Below are 22,634 nucleotides of genomic sequence, written 5' to 3' on the forward strand. Positions count from 1 at the left end.
TTGCTCCTAAAATAAGGAATATTCCAAAATATATTCTTGCATATCTGTCTTTTAATGTCTCTAGGGTTAGAAATCACATGGATTTCTTTTTTTTTTTTAAATCATTGGTAGAATCCAACTAATGTTTAAGAAATCATGATTACTTAGAAGGGAAGCAGCAGAAATAACCCTAAAATTGCCCATGTGAGGAGTCCCTTAAGGAAAGGGCCATATTACTGACTTGCCAATACAGAAGGATTCTTGTTGTGAGCAGCTGTGTTGTGCCTGGCCAGCAGGATAACTTCTGACTTTAAATGGCATTTGATTTCTTCATTTTCACAAGCAAAGTAGCTACATAGACAGGTGCAAACTCATTTAAAAAAATTGTATCAGGTGGAACTTCTTTGGGTTTTTTTGAGAAGCTAATTATCATCACTTGCCCTAAGGAGAAAAATAAAAAACAAAAAAGTGAAATAATTCACTCAAACTTCCTGCTCAGAAGTCACCCAGAAGTCTCTTAAATAGTCTTTATCTCACAATAAAAATTTGGGAAGGCTAAGCCTAAGCAAAAATTCTTCTTGCTCACTTCTTGACATTTCATCAAAAATACCTATGGAAAGAAGACTCCTCCTAGAGTGTAAATAGCTGAGGGAAAGTCAGAGCATCCTCTATTTACCTCTGCACCTGCAAAGGAAAACGAAAATGTCTGAAGCCCCACCTTTTAGGAGCCTTGTGAAACAGTCTGGGAACTGAGCCAAATTCTACTCTCTCACTATATAAGACTTGGGAACAGACAGGTATTTCCTCAGAGGCAGGTAGTTCGGTAGTTTCTACCGGGCTTCCAGAAGATGGGTAAAGGTGGTGGGACACGAATACCACTATGGATATCAATACTAGCCCTGGTCTTCACACAGATCAAAGGTAGGAAGGTTCACTTGCTTGGAATTTTTACTGTTTTAAAGAATTTATAACTTGCTTTGGAGTTTGAAGTTGTTGGGTTGTTTTTTTTTTTTTTCCCCTTGGCTTTGTGAAGTTAATGAACCTGTTACCTTCATGCAAGATTGTATTTTCTGCTTAAAATACTTCCCTTCCTATGAAGAGAAAAGTAACTCTTTTGAAACTCTTGTCCTTTTATTCTCCAGTTGAAATCTGGAACAGTTCCACTGCATTGAGTGGAACTCCCTCAGAACTTACATTTCTACAAAAATGCCTCAAGATTTGCATTTAGCTTTCAATATCCACTTCAAGGTGGTATAGCATTTCTAAAGGTACAAACCAAAAGGTGCCTTACCTCTGGAAAGGAACAAATCAGTTGAGGAATATATCTGCATGAATTGTTAAAGACTCTGTTTATCAAGTGATGATAGAGCATTGAAAAAAAGGAGGATTTTGCTTGAAAATCATCAGGCAATAGATTTTAAAAATTAGTTTAGTCCTACTTATGAGGTTGCTTAAAAGCTTAGCACACAGGGTTGGTTTGCAATAGGCTGAAAACAAATGGGACTCTTATACTCTGAGGGCACTTAATAGTCACAGATGGATGGATATATTTTTTTTCTTTCTTTTTTCACTTGATAATTTTCCTTTAAGTTTAAAGTAACAACAGTGTTAGTTTTAAATGCATTTTGATCTCAAGTGCAAATCCTATTGTTTGATTTCATATTTTTCCAACTCCTAGGTAGTTCCATGGTAACTTATGTTAAGAAGTGGTAGTGTTAAAGAACAGCCCATGACAGGACTAGCTGTAGCATGAGCACAACATGCAGCGGCAGCAGGGATCTGCAGCGCGTGTGGCACGCGACAGAGCCACACAGTGCATGGGGAGCAAAGCAAAAAGCCCTCTGAGGCTGGGCACTGAAGAAGCCCAGAAGCACTGAATGGGGGACCCACATCTTCACCCCCAGCTCTTTCCCCAGGAGGGCACTTCCAGGCTCCCTACAGCTCTGCTTTCAGCCTTAGCCCCTCTAGTGGTCCTAGCTCCAGACTTCCCTTGTGAAGTGCAGCAGGGGGTGAACCTGCCCTTGCAGTTTCCTCTGGCCACAACAGTCTTCACCTCAACCTGCCCTCTGATGAGCTCTCATTAAACTGTGCATTGAAAGCCCTTCTGGCCCCTGTGGATAATATATGTGTTCCTATTCTGGTGCTGTGGTGGAATGGAATGAAAAATGGGTTCTTTGCTTTGGGACAAAATCAACAGGCACGAATGTATCTACTGGAAAGACCTATTCCTTCTGTGTGGTGTGGCTTTTGCATTTATTTTCCTTCTGTGGCTTATTATAAAGAGTGTTCAAACTGTAAAATACAGAGTAACTTTGGCTTTGACAAAGATCAATACTCTAACCCTAAAGTGAATTCTTCCTGTACAAAAGGGACTTATTTTAAAGCCATCTAGCTAGGAAAAAAAATGTTTAACTGATGCTGAAAGCACAGAGTGATAAAAAAATCTAAGAAATTTAGGTCCTTTATCTGAAAAGCTGACAAGGGAATCCAGGGGTATACTGTGACAGAATAAGGCCTGCTCAAATCACCACAGGCATGTTTTTGAGGGCTTCCCTATAGTAATTTATTAGCCAAAAAAAAAAAAAAAAAAAAAAAAAAGGAAAAGGTTGAAGGAGTGGTGTTGGTCATCACATATGCATGTAGCATGGGCCCTGATGCATTTCTGACCTCCTGTACATAAACATATCTTTGATGATTTTTGATATACTGAGTGTTGCATGTTTAAACAGATATAATTGAGACATTATGAGGGAACTCAAGAAAATTAGACATTCACATTTCCTTTGCTGTTCTTGATGCAGTTCAAGCCCAGGGTGGTGAACAACCAACAAAGTCAGAGTATGTCTCTCCATCTCTCCTGCAGCGACAAAATTGTAGGTATTTTTATGCTGATCTCTTTCTAAGGCTTTTTTCTAAATAAAGGGGATAAATAGTAAGATTACTAGAATATTTTGATTCCTATCTAAAATATACCACACACATTAAAAGAGAAGTCCTCTGTACAATATATCCAGTTTTCAGCCCATGCCTGACTGCTCTAAGCTTGGGAACTTCCTCTGAGATCTTGCCCAGTGGATTTGCTCTACTGATATGATACAGTTATCTAATCTTTAACTTCACGAAAGGTACATAACTTATATCTAAAAGTATATTTTCAGAAGAGGTGTGTGTTTACATATATATCACCAAGGCACTTGATAGTAGGCAATAAAAGGCACATTTTTTTACACTGTCAAGATGACTGCATCACTCACAAGAGAATAAGAAAACTGTAACTACTTTAAACATTAGAATAATTAAGTACTACAAGATTATGCTTGACACATAACTAGACAGCGCAAAATAAGTGTGGAAGGATCCAAAGCTGATTGGGTGTATTAGTGATGACTGGCTGAAATAATTGATCATTAAGTCTGCCCTGCAAAATGTGTGCCACAGATTATTTAAAAATAGCTGTTTTAATCACTATTATAATAGAGTGCTCTGAGGATCATTTTGCTGTTTTTGAGTTCAGAGTATCAGGGTTAGCATCAGATGGGAGTCTTGAACAAATGATGGAAGAAAGTACTATAGTCTGTGCAGTTTAGCTGTCATTGAAATTTATAGGAAGACAGAACACCAAGCATTGTGTAAAAACCACCAATAAAACCTTTTGGAAACTTTCCCCTAGAGCGTAAATAGTTGTAGGAAATATTAATCACTAAAGACTAGGTGATCTCAACCCATGTTTTAGGATTTCAAAAAAGATTAAAGATTTTTCTCCTTTCTCTTTTCGACCAGCTTTGAAATCCCAAGGACTGACAATCATTCCACCTTTGCAAAACACACTGAAAGTAAAGGGTGAGTTGAGCAAATGCCATGGCTCAGATATCTGTGCTCTTGTTAATGACAAAGAGCATGGAGTGACTGAAAAAAATCAATGAATTGTGTAAGGTTCTTTAGCATCATAAAAAAATAATGGAAAATTAATTCATTAGGTAATGTGGATAATCTGTGAATCTGGTGCTTTGCCTCATTTTTTAAATGCAGCTGTAAAAAAAAAAATATATATATATATATATATATATCTGCATACATGTTGTAAATGTTTTTCCCTAGTATTATATATATTTCCAGTAAAGAGAGGAAAATAGTAGTGTGCTGAAAACTGCCAAGACACCTTATCTAGGGAATAGAGTACAATTCAAGCAGGCTGAGTGTAAATGTGGAAAAGGATTGGGAAGATAATGAGGGGTATTGGAGAGAATGCTTGCAAAGAAAGGAAGACTGAAAAGAAAGAAGAGATTTCTATAATGGGCAGGGGGGTAGAACCCCTTCAAGGTGAAGCGTAATTTTGGCACAAGAGCAACCAGGCACACAAGGGATGGGAATATGTTTTGGAAGATGTTGACTAAAGTCTTCCGGCCATTCATAGGTTGTGGTTATGAGTGGCCTTCCCAAGGAGGAGTATCAGCTAGTTTAAAAGTAGCTTAAAAATGGTTTTATGGTAAAACTTTAGGCCTCCATACATTTACGTTTAGAAAAGGATTTATAGGATAGGGAAGTCATCAGAACTAGAGCACTGGATCTAGTGACCCAAGAGGTCTCTCTTGTTCCTGGGGCCTACATCCTTATGAAAACTGATTAAGCACAAAAAGCAACTTAAGTAAATAAATAACTTATGACAAATAGCTTGGCGAAACAGAAAATAATGAGCTTTTTGGACAGAGACTGGTGAAAGAATCAGGAAGGTTAAAACATCTACAAGGGGAGGGTATTACAAAAAATGACAGAAAATTCTTACTGCTTATTTTGAATCCACAGCTGGCAACCCCTCTCACAATGGCCGTGTATGCAGTACATGGGGTAACTTCCACTTCAAGACCTTTGACGGGGACATCTTTTACTTCCCTGGGGTCTGCAATTACATCTTTGCATCCAACTGCAAGTCTTCCTACGAGGACTTCAACATCCAGATTAGGCGTGCAATGGTGGAAAATGCTACTGTGATCACTCATGTCATCATGAAGTTGGAAGGAGTAGTGATCGAACTGACCCCCAGCTCTGTCCTGCTTGACAACAAATTGTATGTTCCTACCTTGTTCCTGCGGGCTCTGAGTGAATACCCCTTTCTCTCGTCTGATCTCACATTTCTTCCAAGCCGTGGGAGGGCTCAGGTCCTTCCTGAAGTAGTAACATGAACACGGAGGGCTTGACAGCAAGCTGTGTCACTTCTGCAGACTATCCCTGTAGCTGTTTTTTTCAGATGAGCTATATCCAATATGCTGTCCCACTGCTACAATAGTGTATATATGCAATTAAGTCTATAAGCGGCATTCTTTACAACTTTGAAGTTAGTATTTTCCATTAATTTTACTATAGCAGACTCCTTGAGAGGAATTTTTGACAGCTTTTGTCCTGGCACCGAACGGTGTGCAGTAAAGCTGTGACTGCTCTTCAGCTAGTACCTGAATTAATTTAAAATTATCTGTTCTGGAAACTTGCTATCGATGTATGACTTTGGCATAGGGTGCGAAAACCACCCAAAAGGCCAGGTAAATATTTGACCAGCTATACCACAGTGAGCTGTCTGTTGTGGCAGCTATGTACAGTGAACTAGCTTAAAGGTTATCTCCGGTACAGCTTCCTGAATTGCACTCATATCACAGAAAGCCTGGAGTCTATCCCTTTATTATCAAATGCTTCAAGGAGTAAATAGTAATATTCTGAAGCACACTGGCTACAAAACAGCCTCCCAACTCTTTCTTGAACAATACAATCACAGATATGTGGTAACATTTTACCCAACAAAACACCCTTAAGGGCGAAAGCCAAAAGGAATTATCCAACAGGAAAAGCAAGGCTGATCCATTTGCATGATGAGAGGCAATTGCGTAGGAAATGGACCAAATATTACAAACCTGCAGTGTCTGTAGTAGTTATTGCTCTAATTTCTTCTCAGATCCATGTTGAAAATTCTTAAAGAGAATGAGAAAGGATATCATTGTGGGCATTCGATGGATATTCTGTCCCAATCCCTGCAGACTTATGATGATCTTTCCCCAGGGTCCAGATGCCCTACAGCCATATGGGAGTCTTGATAGAGAGAAGTAACAACTATTTGAAAGTTTCTGCCAAGCTGGGACTGACCTTCCTTTGGAATGGACACGATGCCCTCCTGGTAAGAAAACATCCAAAACACAGCAGAAAGTCTGTATTTTGAAAACAGTCTGTTTACACCTTTGCAGTATTACAGCCAGGCAGGCATTAGTTACTTTTGGATTTGCGTCCATTTTTAGTGTATTGTTCTGTCTTCCACTCTTACCTCAATTTCCCTTTTTCTTTCCCCACTAAGCTCAGCTCAGAATCAATAAATGCTGAATTTTAATGTTCCTACCTCACAGTGAAGTACTCCTCAGATTCTAGACTTGGCAAAATATTGATGTTCACAATCCAGAGCTAGGATAAGAGTGAGATTTTCTCGGTCATCACTGACCATTCCAATGGTGCCTACCTTGTTATCACACAGCACAGTCTCTACAACAAACATATCTCAAATTTTGAGTACATGAGCGATACTGCTATAGGCTGTGCTCCGAACCATCAAGACTGCCATTTCTATAAACCTCCCACCTCCTTTTATTTTAGGTGGAACTAGATAAGAAATATGCCAATCAAACTTGTGGACTTTGTGGGGACTTCAATGGAATTCCAGTCAGCAATGAATTTATTTCAGGGAGTAAGTAATAAAAACCATTAAGTACTGGTGGTTTTTTTCCTTCTTACAGTATACTTTAATATAGGTTGTGGATTGTATTAACTAGAAAACTGGGGATAGTTCTTCATGTATTCCTGTGATGTCAATTGTGCAAAGTTAGGCCTTTGAGATGTATTAGACTACTTCCATCACTGTTAGATATTTTAAGACTTGCCATATAAAAATTTCTACTTGTTTTCAATAGTCAGGATCCAGTTCTTCAGCTATCCTGCTCATCTTTTCCCTTTCATATTATAGTGATACTATTTGGTAATCACTGTTCATGTCTTAGCAGGTAGTGTCACAAAAGAAAACTCCATGCAAAATTCAGTAAGCATTATTCTAATATTTGAACCATTTTTTACAGAGACAAAACTGACCCCCATACAGTTTGGTAATAGGCAGAAGATGGATGGACCTACAGAGCAGTGTGATGATCCTATTCCTCCTTCTTCTCCGATGAACTGCTCTAGAGAATTTGTAAGAACCTCTCCCTCAAAGTTTGTTTTCTGTGTGAATACATTCTCTGTCTTTGGAGAAAAATTTTAGAAGGGGGAAAAATAGAGCATGAATGACTCAATTGTAGGTCTCAAAAATTTTTTTCTAAATTCCATGCTGTATTCTTTGCTAAAGTGAATGCCAAAAATTTGCATTCCTCTTCTCCAAGACGGCTCTGTATTTTCCTGAAAGAGAAAATTACTGAGTATTTCTTAATAAAAATAAATAGTATAATGCTTGGGAAGTGACCTGAGGTGACAGTAACTAAGGATATGGATGCTACTAGAGTTATGCAAAGGAGTTCCATGTGGTTTTGCCCTATTACTATATTTTTTTAAAAATCTCAGCTTATGGCTACTGTTGGATGGGCTTCTGGACCAGATCAATCTTTGATTTGTTCTGCTCCATGCCTTAAATAATTAGTTTCATGTTTTCTTAACGCTTTGTTTACCTTCTCTCTTTTCCTTCCTAGGCTTCTATCTGTGAGACAGTATTAACCAGCAAAGCATTTACAAGTTGTAACATGCTCGTGAATGTCCAGGACTACATTGAAACTTGCATACAAGACCTGTGCCACTGTGACAGCTCTATGGCTGACTTCTGCATGTGCAACACCTTTGCTGAGTACTCCCGGCAGTGTGCTCATGCAGGTGGACAGCCCCTGAACTGGAGAACCTCAGACCTGTGCCGTGAGTATCTCAGGAAGGGACTTCCCATAAGTGTGTGCTTCCTACACACATCTAGCAAACTTCAAATATGTAAAGTTTTTTCATGAAGAAGACAGTCATTTAGAAGTGCACACAATTATCATGAAATCAGTTTTAACCTGGTCATATGCATGACTTTGGGAATATGCAAGTCAAGGGGATTTTGCCTAGGGGATTTTAATTATAAATAAAAGAAATCTAAAGTGTTTCAGCTTCTGCTTGGATCAGGATGCCCTGTCATACTTTGGCACAAACCAAACAAAATTGCAAATACTGTTTTCTCGAACTTTTAAATGAAAAGTCAGCTTTATAATAATCTTTCTACTTTCAGCCAAATCATGTCCATTCAACATGCAATACCATGAGTGTGGCTCTCCCTGCTCTGACACATGCAGTAACCCAGAACGATCTGCACTTTGTGAAGATCACTGTACAGATGGCTGTGTCTGTCCTCCAGGTAAGCTCATTTCCTGCCTTTTTCTCATAGCCAAACTACAGCCCTTAGAATACTCACCTGTACACATTTAACAACTTCCACACTCTGAATCATTCTTCTCACATCAGAGTTACCACTGAAGTAATAGCTACATTTCTCCCCTGGATGCCCTGTTTCTATTCAAATTACTAAATATGCCCTTTAAAACAACAAATGTGCTTTATATTATATCTATTACATATATATATATATAAAATAACTGAACTGACAGAAAGATAATTTGCTCCTAATAACAGTCTTCTCAGCATTCAAATTCAGTTCAGAGAAAGTATGAAGCATTTAAGCAGATTTTGCATGCAATCATAACTCCTGCTGATAGCAAAGCCGCATGTGGTTCCACAAATGACCAAATTCTTCTTGTCAGATGTTGTGTGTCTAAACAACTAGGAGCTGACACAGCACTAGGCAGTGTGTTAGATCTGGTACTTCAGAGAATTACGCATAGGAAGTGTGTATTAGTACAAGATGTGTTCTCCGTGAGCATCCTTCTGGGTCTAAATTTTTGTTGCTGTTGTGACTGTGTATTACAGGAGCTTCACCCCTTGCAGCTGTTCTGCCCTCCCCATAATGTCTCACAGAATTCACCATGTTTGTGTAGTAGCACTGACTTCTCTAAGGCAATCCTCTGTCTCTGGGCATAGAAATATTTACTGTACAGATATATCCCTGGGCAGTCTTACAAATGGTTCATCTATTCCAGCTCATTACCTAATAGTTTTAACCTTAATTCCATTCTAATGAAGTCCATAACAGAAAAGTGTTTTCCTAGAGGTCCCTTTTGATCATGCTAAGATGATCAAAGACTTCATAGACTTCAATGGAATATAACTCTTCACTCTCTACATAGCTTGCATCCTATTATTTTAAAGTACAGAAGATCAGATATCTGCTAGATGTGTGTTCAAAGGCAGGGTCTGCAGTGCACAGAATAAGTAATAGACCTTTTCTTTTCCTAGGAATGGTATTTGATGATGTTAATGGTGCTGGCTGCATTCCCCGCAGAGAATGCCACTGTACCTATGAAGGTGAAACTTATGCTCCTGGTGCCTCCTTCTCATCTAAATGCAGATCATGGTAACATATTTTCTCACTTTTTGGGTTTGGGTTGGGGTTTTTTTGTGCATTAGCTGAATATTTACTGATTCCCCCTTAGAAAACAAATGAGCAACTACTTACCATTTGAAGTTCTATGATTACACTGCTTCAGAGGTTACTTTCATCCCTGTTTTCCCTTCACACTTGGAACAAAAATTTGAGTATTTGAACATGTGCTTCAATTTCAAGAAATGCCACTGAAGGAAGATAAGCAAAGTCAAATATCAGAGACGTTTTAAAAAGTGAATTACTGTTACACCTTTGCAGCACTACAGTGTCATGCCAAGATGTTCATATAAATACTATGGAGGACATGACATTTGGAGGCATGTTGCATTTAGAGTGGGATATCACATTTGAGAGGCATGTTTGACAAATATATAATATATATATTTTAATATCCCTATAATTAGTGAAGTATTACTGCATAAGTGTATGCTACTGTACCTATCTATTTATTTATTTATTTTCCAAGAAATACTTGACATAGGTTACAAGTTCACCAGGACTGAATTCTGTCCAGAGACTGGAAATTAACAACAATACCTATAGAAAATTATCACCTTAATATAAACATGCCTGCCCCATACCTGTCTGAGATTTCAAAGCAATACTGGTTTCTTTGGCAGTGTAATCAGTGTTTCAAGAGGAAACTTAAGGCATCATCTGCCCTTATTGTCCTTTTATTTCATTTACACTTGCATTATCCAATGTTACTGAATGCCTCCTTCATTTCAGTACCTGTGTTGGAGGTGAATGGTCTTGTGTCACTCAGTCGTGCCCTGGGACTTGCAGTATTGAAGGAGGCTCCCACATTTCAACATTTGATGAGAAATACTATTCCTTCTTTGGAGACTGTAGTTATGTCCTAACAAAGGTAAAAATGAGTCACAATCCTTGCTAAAGAAAAAAAGGTTTTTTTATATATAATGTTGTTTGATGAAAACTACTGGCAATCACATCAGTTTTCTGAATCTCAGAGGGTTAACATGGATTGAGGGTTAATGGTTAGAGGGATAACATCTCTAAATGGATTTCAGGGGCTTTTCTGTTAGGGTTATACTAAATAATATTGTAGTATTTTTGTGTTCTTTGATAATTGTTTAGGATTTTCACTGAGTTTTTGTTAGATTTCATAACCCTAAGTGTATTCATTGTTTATTTTTACTGGATGACTAAGATAAACTATTTTCGTAAGGACTTCATATGATATAAAATCTGTTCTTGACATGATCAATCTGAATGTTACCAAGAAAAAGAATCATAAAATCTTAGAAATGAGCTAGAATGAGATGATTTAGAAATGGATTAGCCTAAATCAAAGAAACTTTTGGATAAGATTCACAAGCATTGCCTTGGGGCGCAAAGGCAGCGCAGGTCAGACTTACACGTTAAACTCCTCCTTTTGGCACCTACATGTAAAATTAGATTCTCAGGGTCTCTGGAGGCAGAGGAAAACCCCTAAATTTGTACACCAGTGTTAAAAAAAGCCCCAGAATTTAATACTGAATTTCTAGATGGCTATAATTCTGCATCTCAGCTGTCCTCAATTTAGTCTTCAATATGCCAAAAATTGGTAAGATGCATTCAGAATTACAGCCTTTTCTGAGTCTTTCCATGTTGTTTTGGCCATTAGGCACACTTTGAAGGTGGCTCACAGAACACGGCCCTATGAAAATCAGAACTGAGTCAAAATCTGAACTTTTATACTGTAACTTCCTGAATAATAATTTTAGTTTCATTTTCTCCTATGAGAGGATATTTCAATCCATATTTCCTACCTATTAAAAGAATGTCCAAATCACCAGGGTCTTGAATAATCTATTCAGGGCAGAAGACATTGGGAACAATCTTTCCTCTCCCTGGTAAACTTCATAACCAGTGGGCAAGAAAGGCACACCTCCTTCTGCTTTAGCATGTTAAAGAGGTATTACCTGCACATTAGGAAGTAGCATTACTAATGCATGAGGAAGTTTTAATGTTCAGATTAATATGTCTAACTCAACCCTGAATGCCAGAAGCAAGGTATAGCTTCCAGTGTGCAGATTGCATGAATGCCAACTTATGTGGTGACTCTAGATGTGTATGTTAGACCATATGAGCAAGAGGGAATGAAATAAACAATATATTGAAAGACTCACTTTGCTAAGAATTCCATTTGGTGTGAACCTTTTTGAGATAACAAAATTTCAATATAGCAAATCCTTTTAATAATATCTCTTGTTTTCTTCTTCAAGCTCTGTGACAGCAATGAATTCACGGTGTTGGGGGATATCCACAAGTGTGGCCTATCTGACACTGAGACATGTCTCAAGGGTGTAGCCATCAGCCTAAACGGGGGACAAACGGTAAGCAGCAAATGTACACACCTGACATTCTGCAGGGATGCTCTCTAAGATTAACAGTTAAGGCAAATGTCACATAACAGCACAGACAAGAAATCTGCACTGCCTTTTTGTTTTATCTCATTTGAATGTTATTAAAAGAAAAATTAAGAACAAAGTGAGCATATTAGAAGAGAAGATCTTAGTAGCTTTCTGTTATTTAGATAATTTCTGGTTTTTGCTTTCTTAGACAGTCAGCAAAACACAGTAATAAAGATTAAAGAAATAATACAGCAATCAGAACATCATCATAGTCTCCCTCCTTTTTTTCTCCCCCTTTATCTTGAATAGTATTGGATAGGAAACATTTGGAAAGTATTTAACTTATCTGCTTGATAATAATTGTCTTTTCTTGTGGACAGAACATTGTGATCCAGCCTTCTGGGAGTGTATTTGTGAATATGATCTACACACAGTTACCATTCTCAGCAGGTAAGTTCCTTTGAAAAACTTCCATTTCTCATTTTTACTTTAAAATGACATTGCATGAGTTAAACTAAAGCCAAATTCTACTTCCAGTTACACTGCAGCAAACCTAGAGCACTGCCATAGAGCACTGTCTCCCATTTTTATGTAATAGGATTTGCCTATTCAGCACTTGTAATTTTAGCAAAATCATGGTTTAAATTTAGCAATATCTAATTAGTTCAAGCAAACAGTGTTATTGCACACTTTCAGATATGTTCATAAGAGAGGAAAGAAAAATTCTGATGTGCAACTGGACTCCAATTTCTCAAGTCATTTAGTTCCCTGTGTTCCTCCCTGTCCTTGTTCTCAAGCACATTCATCACTGAAGTTTCTCACATGCCAATTCCTCTCAAACACTACAGCGCCTGAACACAAAGCAAACCATGAAAGGACCGAATAGGTCCATGCTGGAGTCTTCAATTAAATAGTGCTATAGCATTTTCATCAAACAAAAGCAACGTTTTAAATAACAGTAGTGTGTGGTCTTCCCTCGTCTCAAAACACCTGGCAGAAAGTGGAGGTTTTGTATATATTTGTTGCTTAGGTGTTTAGGTTAGACTGTTTTGGTGCTGGATTTGAAATCCTGTAAGGACATTTTCCTGCCAGTTCTTCAGAAATTAGGATCATATCAAACACATCTGTAGAATTCCTCTACTACTCCTCTACTATATTGTTCCTATAATGAACAATTAATTCAAATGCTCATCTCGAATGAAATGATAACAATTTTGTTCTTATATCCCTAGCAAACGTCACCATCTTCAGGCCTTCATCTTTCTTCATAATACTGCAAACAAATTTTGGTCTTCAGCTACAGGTTCAACTTGTGCCTTTAATGCAAGTTTTTATAGACCTAGACCCGTCACATAAAGGGCAGACCTGCGGTGAGTGACCTTGTCCTAACAACTGCCTCCACCAGTACCTGTCATCCTGTAGGGGACTTGCACAGACCATCTGCTTCCTTCTAGGTCTCTGTGGAAACTTCAATGATGTCCAGACAGATGATTTCAAAACCACCAGTGGTGTGATTGAGGGCACTTCAGCTGCCTTTGGCAATACTTGGAAAACTCGGGCTGATTGTCCTGATGCCAAGAATACCTTTGAGGACCCCTGCACTGTCAGCATACAAAATGGTAAGCTCAACAACCTCTTCTATTCTCCTTTAAGATGAAAAGCAGGAATAAACTGATCAACCACCAAGAATTTAGCTAAAATAGAAAAGCTATTTGCACATGCACACAATTTCCCTCAGTTGATACTAGAAGCCTTCAATTAATAAATAATAACTAGCAAAATATTTTGGATCTTCAGATACTTCCCTTTGGATCAAGACAGCAAGTCAGCTGACTTAAGGGGAACTGGAACCATACAGCATATTAGTCATTCACCCCTGGAATGAACTGATTGTCACATAGGATAAAAAGCTGTGCCTAGCCCCTCTGAAGGTTGTGGCCCTTCCACTGTTAAACTAAGAATCAGACAGTTCAAGTTGGCTTCACTTCAGCCAACAAAAATATAACTCTTGACTATTCACAAGCTATTCTTCTAAGATAGTTTAGCATAGTTTTAATTTGAAGTGTGAACCTTCCTTTTTGAAATTCAGCTAGAGGTATCTTTAGTTTATTCCATGACAATTATCATGAATTATAGAACACGGAGTTTATGAAGAGTTCATATTTCTGCCTAGAGGAAGTAAAAGACTGTGTGCTTCAGCAAATGCAGAGCTTAATTATATTGTTAAGCTTTTGCAATTTCTCTCAAGGAAGTCTAGTTACACAGAGAGAAGAGTTTTGCAAATGAAGTGCCATAGAAATCCTTACCATGTGTTCAATTCACAGACCAGTATGCTCAGCACTGGTGTGGACTGCTCTCTGATACCATGGGACCTTTTGCTGAATGTCACTCAACAGTGAATCCAGAAGTTTACCAGAAGGTATTTGGCTCTAACTCCATCCAATACAGCAGAAAAAGTCCCAGATTTCTGATAGTAACACCTGAGAGAATAACTTGCCAGTTCTGAGGAGGAGCATTCATGACAGCTTCACAAAGGAGAATATTTTTTACTGTGTAGATAAGAATGACCCCTTGGCTTGTAAAGAACTTTCCCTTCATTCCCCGGAGGATAAACTTACAGGTGTATTCCTCCTGCAAACCTAAAGACTTAAGTTAGGAGCTTGAGTTTGCTGTCAAAGGACAGAAATTGTGCCTTCTGAGAGATATAACGAAGGCTTTAGCCAGAATCTTAAATGGCACTTTATTTCCTCTGAACTGCTCTCAGAAGGCTTTTGCATATATGCAAAGAAAAGGCAAGCAGTATGTGTAAAATGCAGCAATGGTAATTAGACAAGATGTGAACTAAATTGTTCCAGGAATTCAAGGTGATTAAACCCTATAACAGAGTCCCTGGGTACTTCAGAAAACCTTCCTGCTATTGGAAACTTGTAAGATTATGTTCAATTAACATAATCTGGAATTAACAATATCATATTATCCCTGCCCAGCATAGAAACACATCAAATAGCTTCCTGTATTATTTGTTCCTCTGCTGCAGGGAGCCCAGACTCTTAAGCATAAGCTCCAAAAGCTGGATAGAATCAAATAATCTCCATTTATTCTAAACAGATATGGTACAGTGGCAACAAATTTGAAGTAGTTGGAAAACTGCCCACACAGGGGAAAAAAAAAAATTCAAAATAGTGGACCTCCTAATTACTCTTTTTTTCACATAAATAACTTCTTTTGAAAGTGCTCAATGAAAATCAGGCATATATTTACTTAGATATGGATTATTATTACGGATTATATATTTACTTGTACATGTAGATTATACTCACTTTAACCTCTTTTGAACATAACACTCTTAAAAAACTGCAGAGTGCCATGGCTTTGACATGACATTCTGATGATCACATATCCGCTGTTCCTAGACCTGTATGTTTGACACGTGCAACTGCGAGAAGAGTGAGGACTGCATGTGTGCTGCCCTTTCCAGCTATGTCAGAGCCTGTGCTGCTAAAGGAGTTCTTCTCACTGGATGGCGGAGCAAAGCTTGCAGTAAGTTTTACATCACTTTCCCTTTTGGAAATGATCACCCAGAAGGCCCCACACAGCAGCTCTCAGGGACTCCACAGTAAATTGTGTTAAACCGGGGTTTAAGTATAGCATTCACTTTCAAGAGGCCTCGGAGGAAATTAATGCCGTAAAAGGCAAACAGGGAGAAATACTAAAAAGAGGCTTTTTTAGATTACTTGCTCAGAACCATAAGAAAAAACCTGAAGAGCAATATCCTTGCAATAGGAATAAAATAAGTAGGGTGTTTCTCAACTTCCTTTGACAAAAATTAGAAAAAATGGCATATAGGAAGTAACACTGTGTCTTCATATGATTGAACTTTGTTCTTTTTTTGACTTGGGCAAAATATTTGACACACTTACAAGGGAAAATTTTGCTCTAGTACTACAAAAAATTACACTACTGGGGGTATCAGTGAAGCATGTGTACACACAATGCCATGTTTATAATATCTACTTTATCTAAAATATTTTATACCTATATTGATTCTTGAATGAACAACAAATGTAACTCACCTTCTTGCTCTCAAGCAAAATACACCACCTTGTGTCCGAAGTCCCTGAAGTACACCTACAATGTCAATTCCTGTCAGCCCACCTGCCGCTCTCTGAGTGAGCCTGATGTCACATGCAGCATCAAGTTTGTCCCTGTTGACGGCTGCACCTGCGTAAATGGAACCTACATGGATGACAGTGGCAAATGTGTGCCTGCTTCTAGCTGTCCTTGCTACTACAAAGGAATGCCTCTGTCTTCTGGAGAAGTTGTTCATGACAATGGTGTTGTCTGGTAAGAGATTTGTTAAAAAAAAAAAAAAGGAATTGCCTATAACCAATCATGAAACCATATAAGTGTTATGGAATCAAATCAATTTCTGTACCTAAAATTTTCATTTTAAAAAATCACAGCTCCTCAAAAAATTCTTAGGACTTCCCATGTTTGGAGGATTTGTATACAAACAACTACAGGAATTCAACTAACAGTCCTGGGGTCAGCCTTTGCTAGCAGCCAAATTCCCACCCTGTCCCTTTCTCTCTGCCTTCCTTCCTCCCTCGCCTCCATGCATTCTTTTCTTACCCATGACTGTAAAAGGCTTGTTCTATGGTGAAAGACGCCTGCTAACCCCATTACAGATTATTCCCATTATGATGGGAATCTGAACTATTCTGAAGGACTGTTTTAAACCAGGCATACAGACAGAACAAACATTTATTTATACAGAATCTATTGGTGTTTTGTTCTGCTCTAATATAGAACATTAATATTTTTGGAATGTGCAAAATATTTGATAAAGGACACACTTTATTTGTTTTATCACACAGTAATTTTTCATTATTTCAAGTTCATTGGGAAATAGGCTGAAACTTAACAAGAAAAAGTTTAAAAATATCCATTCCCTTGTTTTTATAGCACTTGCGCCTATGGAAAGCTAAGCTGCATTGGGGAGAAGCCTGAACCAGGTAATACATCACTTAAGATTTTCTTTAATTCTCCCTTTCCATCTTAACTCTTTTAATTTCTTTCTTCACTTGTCATAATGATGCAAATTGTACAAGTCTGAAATCAATCAAGAAAATGAATTGAGGACTTCTGTAACATAGAGGACATTCTCAAAATATAAAGAAACACTGTCTTACCTTTCAGGTGGCTGAAACAAGTTAGAACCCCTTGAGTTACCCAGCGTAAAAGGATACCTGGTCTCCTAACTCAGTGTGAGGGGAAAACTATTCACATTAAAATGTAAAAGCGAAAAACCCCAAAGCAACCAAACAAAAAACCCCTCAACTAAGTAAACCAGGATATTTGTTATCCTGTTTTGTTCTTTTTCCTGAAAGGAAGTGTTTCATGAAGGTGACTAAAAATTAATTTTATTGACTAGTGCAAACATAATCAAAAACCCCAGGTGAATGAGATCAAAACAACATTTGGTTGCTCTTTCTTGCTACGTGCATCATATTAAGGTACACATAATTCAAAAATTAGTTATTTCTGTTTTTTTCTTGGAAACACAAAGATACAAATGCATTGTTGGTCTCACATTTCTGATGGCTTTTCTCTCTTTCAGTCTGTGTGCCTCCCATGGTTTATGTTGACTGTGACAATGTCACTGCAAATGTGGTAGGAGCAGGATGCCAGAAGAGCTGTCAGACTCTAGATATGGAATGTGTAAGTACAGACTGTTATACCTAGTTGAAAGCATATTAATCATGGTCTCTTTTACAATTAGCAGCTACAGCTGGACTCTTCCAGCAGGGAAATGATTCAAGACACATTTTCTTTATGGTCCTTACAGTACAAAACTCACTGTGTCTCTGGCTGCATATGTCCTCATGATCAAGTGTTGGATGGCAAAGGTGGCTGTATAGCTCCAGAAGACTGCCCATGTATTCACAATGGGAACTCCTACAGTCCAGGAGAATCAATCAGAGTTGGCTGTAACAACTGGTAAGAGCATATTTAAAACCAAAATTTTGGACATAAAAAGTACAACAGTTTAAGCTCTGAACAAATAACATCATTTCACTCTAGCAGTATCAAGATTTCTAAAAAGGAATCCTGCATAAAACAATCCACTTAGTACATAAAAAGCAAACTATGTCTATATTTCTCAGTGGCACAGCCCAGAAACTGCAAGTGGTTGGAAAAATGCCATGGTTTTGATGCTGTCATATTCATTCAAGTCAAAAAAATTTTTTTTCTTCCAAGGAACCCTTCCATTTCAATAGATCCAGCAGGATCTGGGAATGTGAAAGAATTGGGGTTTTCTAATGCAGATGACTCGTTACATTATTAAGTAACACAGTTTTTGGAAAAATTCCATTAGCTCTTGAGCTATGCTGCATTTTTGAGAATAAGCAAACCTTATTTTTTTGTTAGAATCTTAACACATTTTTAAATACAGAAATGTACCTATATTTATATTGTGTGTTCATCTAGTTTTTTTACATTTGGAATGCTTTTTGTCCTGTGTAGCACATGTAGAAACAGAAAATGGCAATGCTCTGAGGAACCCTGCCTGGAAACATGTTCTGTTTATGGAGATGGGCATTATACCACCTTTGATGGCAAACGCTTTGATTTTGAAGGAGACTGTGAATATGTTCTGGTCCAGGTAAGAGTCCTGCCTAGATTTTTGGTCTAAGTACCTTGTTCAGAGCCTTGAACATGTAGCATAGTTAACAGTGAATCTAATTCTCCTGTTTCAGAACTACTGTGGTCAACAAGCTATGAATCAGGGAACCTTCAGAGTCATCACTGAGAACATTCCATGCGGCACTACAGGAACTACCTGCTCTAAGTCTATTAAAGTTTTCCTGGGTGTAAGTATTTTCTTTAAGTTGTGCCAGAAGGATGGAACAAGCTGTCCCAGATGGACTGCATAGGAGAGGTGGCCTCCAAGATAATGAAAATGACACTAGACTTTTTTGCTCTCTGCTGTAGAAAGCAAAAGAAGGAAATCTACAGAGAAATTTCTCAACATGAGGTTGTTGAATTTGTTGTCCCTCTGACACTATTATTTCAAGAAGTTACTATCAATATATAAAGCTACAAAATAGCGGACTTTTAAATTGGCCTCTAACTTTTTCTTCTCCTGTGTTAGAACTATGAGCTGGTACTCAGCGATGGACACTCTGATGTCATCCAGAGGACACCTGGAGGAAAAATGCCATTCCAAATCCGTTCCATGGGCATCTACCTGGTGGTTGATACTAGTGTTGGTCTGATCCTCATGTGGGACAAGAAAACCAGTATATTCATCAAACTCAGTCCCAGCTTTCAGGTATACTTTAAAACTGAAGACATGAATAAAATTAATTCTGTAACATATTCATATTACCTCTCAAAGAAAGAGGGTGGAAATTTAGGCTGTAAGTCAGAAGACTGTAATCAAAAGAGCAGAAATCACATCATATTATCCTTGTTGTGTTGACTTTGATTGTGTACTATGCATTATGCTTAAATTACATTATTCAGCAATGGCATAACAGCAACTTTATTGGTAGATTTCTTAATGAAAAACCCTCACTGAAGAGACATATTTAAGGAACTAAATAGCTCAGTGCTCTAGAACAAAATCCTCCTTCTTCCTAACAACGGGTTAGAGAAATCTCTTTATGACAAGTGTTTTATGAAAATGTCCAATGCTGTTACTAAATATGCATTAATAATCTTAAATAAGATGGTTACATAAGACTCATCCTAATGTCCATTACTCACAGATACTAAAAAATTGTACTTTACTGATCCTTGTCATTTTGTTTGTTTATCCTGATGCAGGGCCATGTCTGTGGACTTTGTGGAAACTATGATGGCAATGGAAATAATGACTTCACTACTCGCAGTCAGTCTGTGGTAGGAAATGTGCTGGAGTTTGCCAATAGCTGGAAAGTGTCTTCTAGCTGCCCAAATGCCAATCGTACACAGGATCCATGTACTGCAAACCCATACAGGAAAGCCTGGGCACAGAAGCAATGCAGCATCATTACCAGTGAAGTATTTGGAAAGTGTCACTCACAGGTATGACAAAAAGCTTAGCCTTAAATTCTTGATAAAATTATTACATCCATTTTTATGTGAAATAGATTAAAAAGTACTCTAAAGTACATTTTGTTGTGCTTGACAAAGTCAAGTTAGACCAAGAGACTGCACAGAAATATTTTCACTTTTCTCTGCTTTTGTGTTGAGCAAGAACAGTAAAGAAATTGTTTTGGTTGGTTTGTTTGTTTTCCATAGAAAGAAAAACAATAGAGAATTCTCAAAATGTGTTTATTTTCTACTAATATAAATATCAGCCACCTGGTGTGTACGACTCTGTGCTAGCTTGTAGGAATTACCGGTATTTTGCAACTGTCTTCAACATCCAACAGTTCTTAATATTGCAGCTTACTAGCACTAGCTTTTTCAAGAGAAAATTCTACATTTTCCTCTTGATTTTTTCAAAGCATTCTCGTGATTTCTTCCTTTCTTAGCTTTCTCACATATGGAGCTGTGAGTTTCAGATATCTATTCAGCTATTTTAGGACAGTGCAAAGAGGACAAAGGCATGAAAACCTGAATGTTTTCTCCATCAGGTTGAACCAAATGAATATTACCAAGCATGTGTGGATGATGCTTGTGCCTGCGACACTGGAGGAGACTGTGAATGTTTCTGCACAGCAGTAGCTGCCTACGCTCAAGCATGTAATGAGCTGGACATCTGCATATCATGGAGAACCCCGTCCATTTGTCGTGAGTTTCAACCCACTACTTTTTTAAGGGGTTCAGAGGGAAAGAAAACAGAAGGAGGAAAAAAAGGAAACAAAGTAGAACAAGAAAGGAAGAATAAAATTGTATTTCTAAGAGGCACAGCTGTATTCTTATAAAAAACAAACAAAACCAAAAAAAAACCACCTAAAACCCCCCAGCAAAGCAGTTGGGTAACTCAATAGAAGACAATCTATCTTAGTAAAAGATAGTAGTAAAATGAAACCACAGGTAATAATTTAACAAGCAGTGTGATTAGTGTCAAGTTAATTAAGTAATCATGATACACCACTGATGAAATATGATATTTTTTTACACAGCCACCTATCTACATTAGGCTCCGTGTAAATAAATAGTAGTGCATGCTAGCTAGGATCAGTGTTTCTGTCAACTGATTTTTCACATTTAATGTGTAATTCTGTTCTATGATATATATATTTATTTGTGTTAAAATGTTTTAGAAATATAACAATAGTACTGTGTTAGCAATAAGACAATATATTGTTCACCACCTGTGTGATTATGCTGATCTCATTGGATTTTTACCTAGAAAAACTGAAACAGTATAGAACTAAAACAATGATATTTTTTGACATTTCTTCTTCTAGCTCTGTTCTGTGATTACTATAATCCACAAGGGGAATGTGAGTGGCACTACAAGCCATGTGGAGCACCGTGTATGAAGACCTGCAATAATCCAAGTGGAAAATGCCTTCATGAGATGAGGGGTTTGGAAGGTAAACATGATTATGCATATCTCATTCCATTTGAAAAGTTAAAATGCAGTATGGTGAACAAAACTCATATTATTCAGTATATGACATGTTTGCACTAGAAATAAGAGATTTTCTAATTAGTATTGTAGTCCCTAATGGATTATGTACTTGTTTGGAGTGAAGATGAGGACAAAATACTCCAAAGTATAATGTGAAATCAAAGGAATAGCAGTAAGAGGGTCTGAAATACCACTTACCATATGGAACATTTTTGGAAAAGCGGATATGAGTGTAGAGTTACTTATACTTATGAAAGGCCTACTGTCAACTTGACTCTTGTTTCATTGCAGGCTGCTATCCACAATGTCCAAAGAATAAGCCCTATTTTGATGAGGAAACCATGACCTGTGTTTCTAGTTGTGGTTGTTATGAAGATGGAAAAAATTACAAACCAGGAATGGAGATGCCTTCAAAGCAGAATTGCGAATCATGGTAGGATTAGAAAAAATTCTAAAAATAGAGTTTGAAATTGTGGAACATAATTCACCATACATTAAATTTACTATGTACCATGAGAACTAGGCCAGTCAGAGGCTGATGAACAATGTTTAATTTTCTTCCCTTCCCAGGAAATGAAATGATAACAAAGTGAAGCATTTTACCGTTGATAGATTTATTAAAGTCCTTTTAAATTATTATTATAATTATTAAATGAAGAGAAAACAAGCTAAAATAGTTTTAGTTAGGGGAGAGTCTGATAACTTTTAAAAATACATACTCAACTCATCATGTGAAATTCATTAGAAGTTAGCAGCCAACTCCATCTACAGTGTTTTGTGCTTGTTTCTGTTATTGCACTGCTACTTGCATATTTGCAAGAGTCAGCACATGTTCTTCAGCATTACTGGTGACAGGTGCTGCTAAGCCTTCTGTAAGGCTTAAGTACAGAGCAAAACCAGTTGCAGGGCAGTTGTGTTAAGATACCTTTAAAGTAGCTATGCTTCAACATGGTAAGTAGTACAATCTGAATTGCAAAAATCTTAAGCCAAAGCCCCTTGGAGCTAAACCAACTTCCTTGGCAGGTTTTCCACTTCACAGATGCCTTTGCCTATATCATCTAGGCCGTTAACAGCCTAGATACATTAAATATGTATATAAATCTCAGTTTATCCAGTTAATAGATGTCCTTAGTCCCTGTAAATAAGTACATCAAGATTCAGTTCTTAACAGATAAATTGCCCT

The 22,634-nt window shown here is 37.6% G+C and overlaps 1 protein-coding gene across 1 annotated transcript in view; it reads left to right on the forward strand.

Moving 5' to 3' along the window:
• The first annotated feature begins 787 nt into the window (after positions 1–787).
• LOC120754219 (mucin-5AC-like) overlaps positions 788–22,634 on the forward strand; it is a 47,738-nt gene continuing 25,891 nt past the window's right edge. The window contains 28 exon segments of the mRNA XM_058421056.1: positions 788–900; positions 2,781–2,852; positions 3,760–3,819; positions 4,783–5,044; positions 6,025–6,139; positions 6,607–6,697; positions 7,083–7,195; positions 7,686–7,902; positions 8,252–8,377; positions 9,373–9,490; positions 10,250–10,388; positions 11,749–11,859; positions 12,258–12,327; positions 13,110–13,247; positions 13,332–13,496; positions 14,202–14,296; positions 15,291–15,417; positions 15,966–16,221; positions 16,843–16,892; positions 17,498–17,598; positions 17,726–17,877; positions 18,406–18,544; positions 18,639–18,752; positions 19,034–19,213; positions 19,711–19,950; positions 20,505–20,661; positions 21,285–21,413; positions 21,743–21,884. Coding sequence (XP_058277039.1) covers positions 828–900; positions 2,781–2,852; positions 3,760–3,819; positions 4,783–5,044; positions 6,025–6,139; positions 6,607–6,697; positions 7,083–7,195; positions 7,686–7,902; positions 8,252–8,377; positions 9,373–9,490; positions 10,250–10,388; positions 11,749–11,859; positions 12,258–12,327; positions 13,110–13,247; positions 13,332–13,496; positions 14,202–14,296; positions 15,291–15,417; positions 15,966–16,221; positions 16,843–16,892; positions 17,498–17,598; positions 17,726–17,877; positions 18,406–18,544; positions 18,639–18,752; positions 19,034–19,213; positions 19,711–19,950; positions 20,505–20,661; positions 21,285–21,413; positions 21,743–21,884 — 3,752 coding nt within the window. The 5' untranslated portion in view covers positions 788–827.

Source organism: Hirundo rustica, chromosome 6 (genome assembly GCF_015227805.2).
Source record: "Hirundo rustica isolate bHirRus1 chromosome 6, bHirRus1.pri.v3, whole genome shotgun sequence".
Classification (NCBI taxonomy): domain Eukaryota; kingdom Metazoa; phylum Chordata; class Aves; order Passeriformes; family Hirundinidae; genus Hirundo; species Hirundo rustica.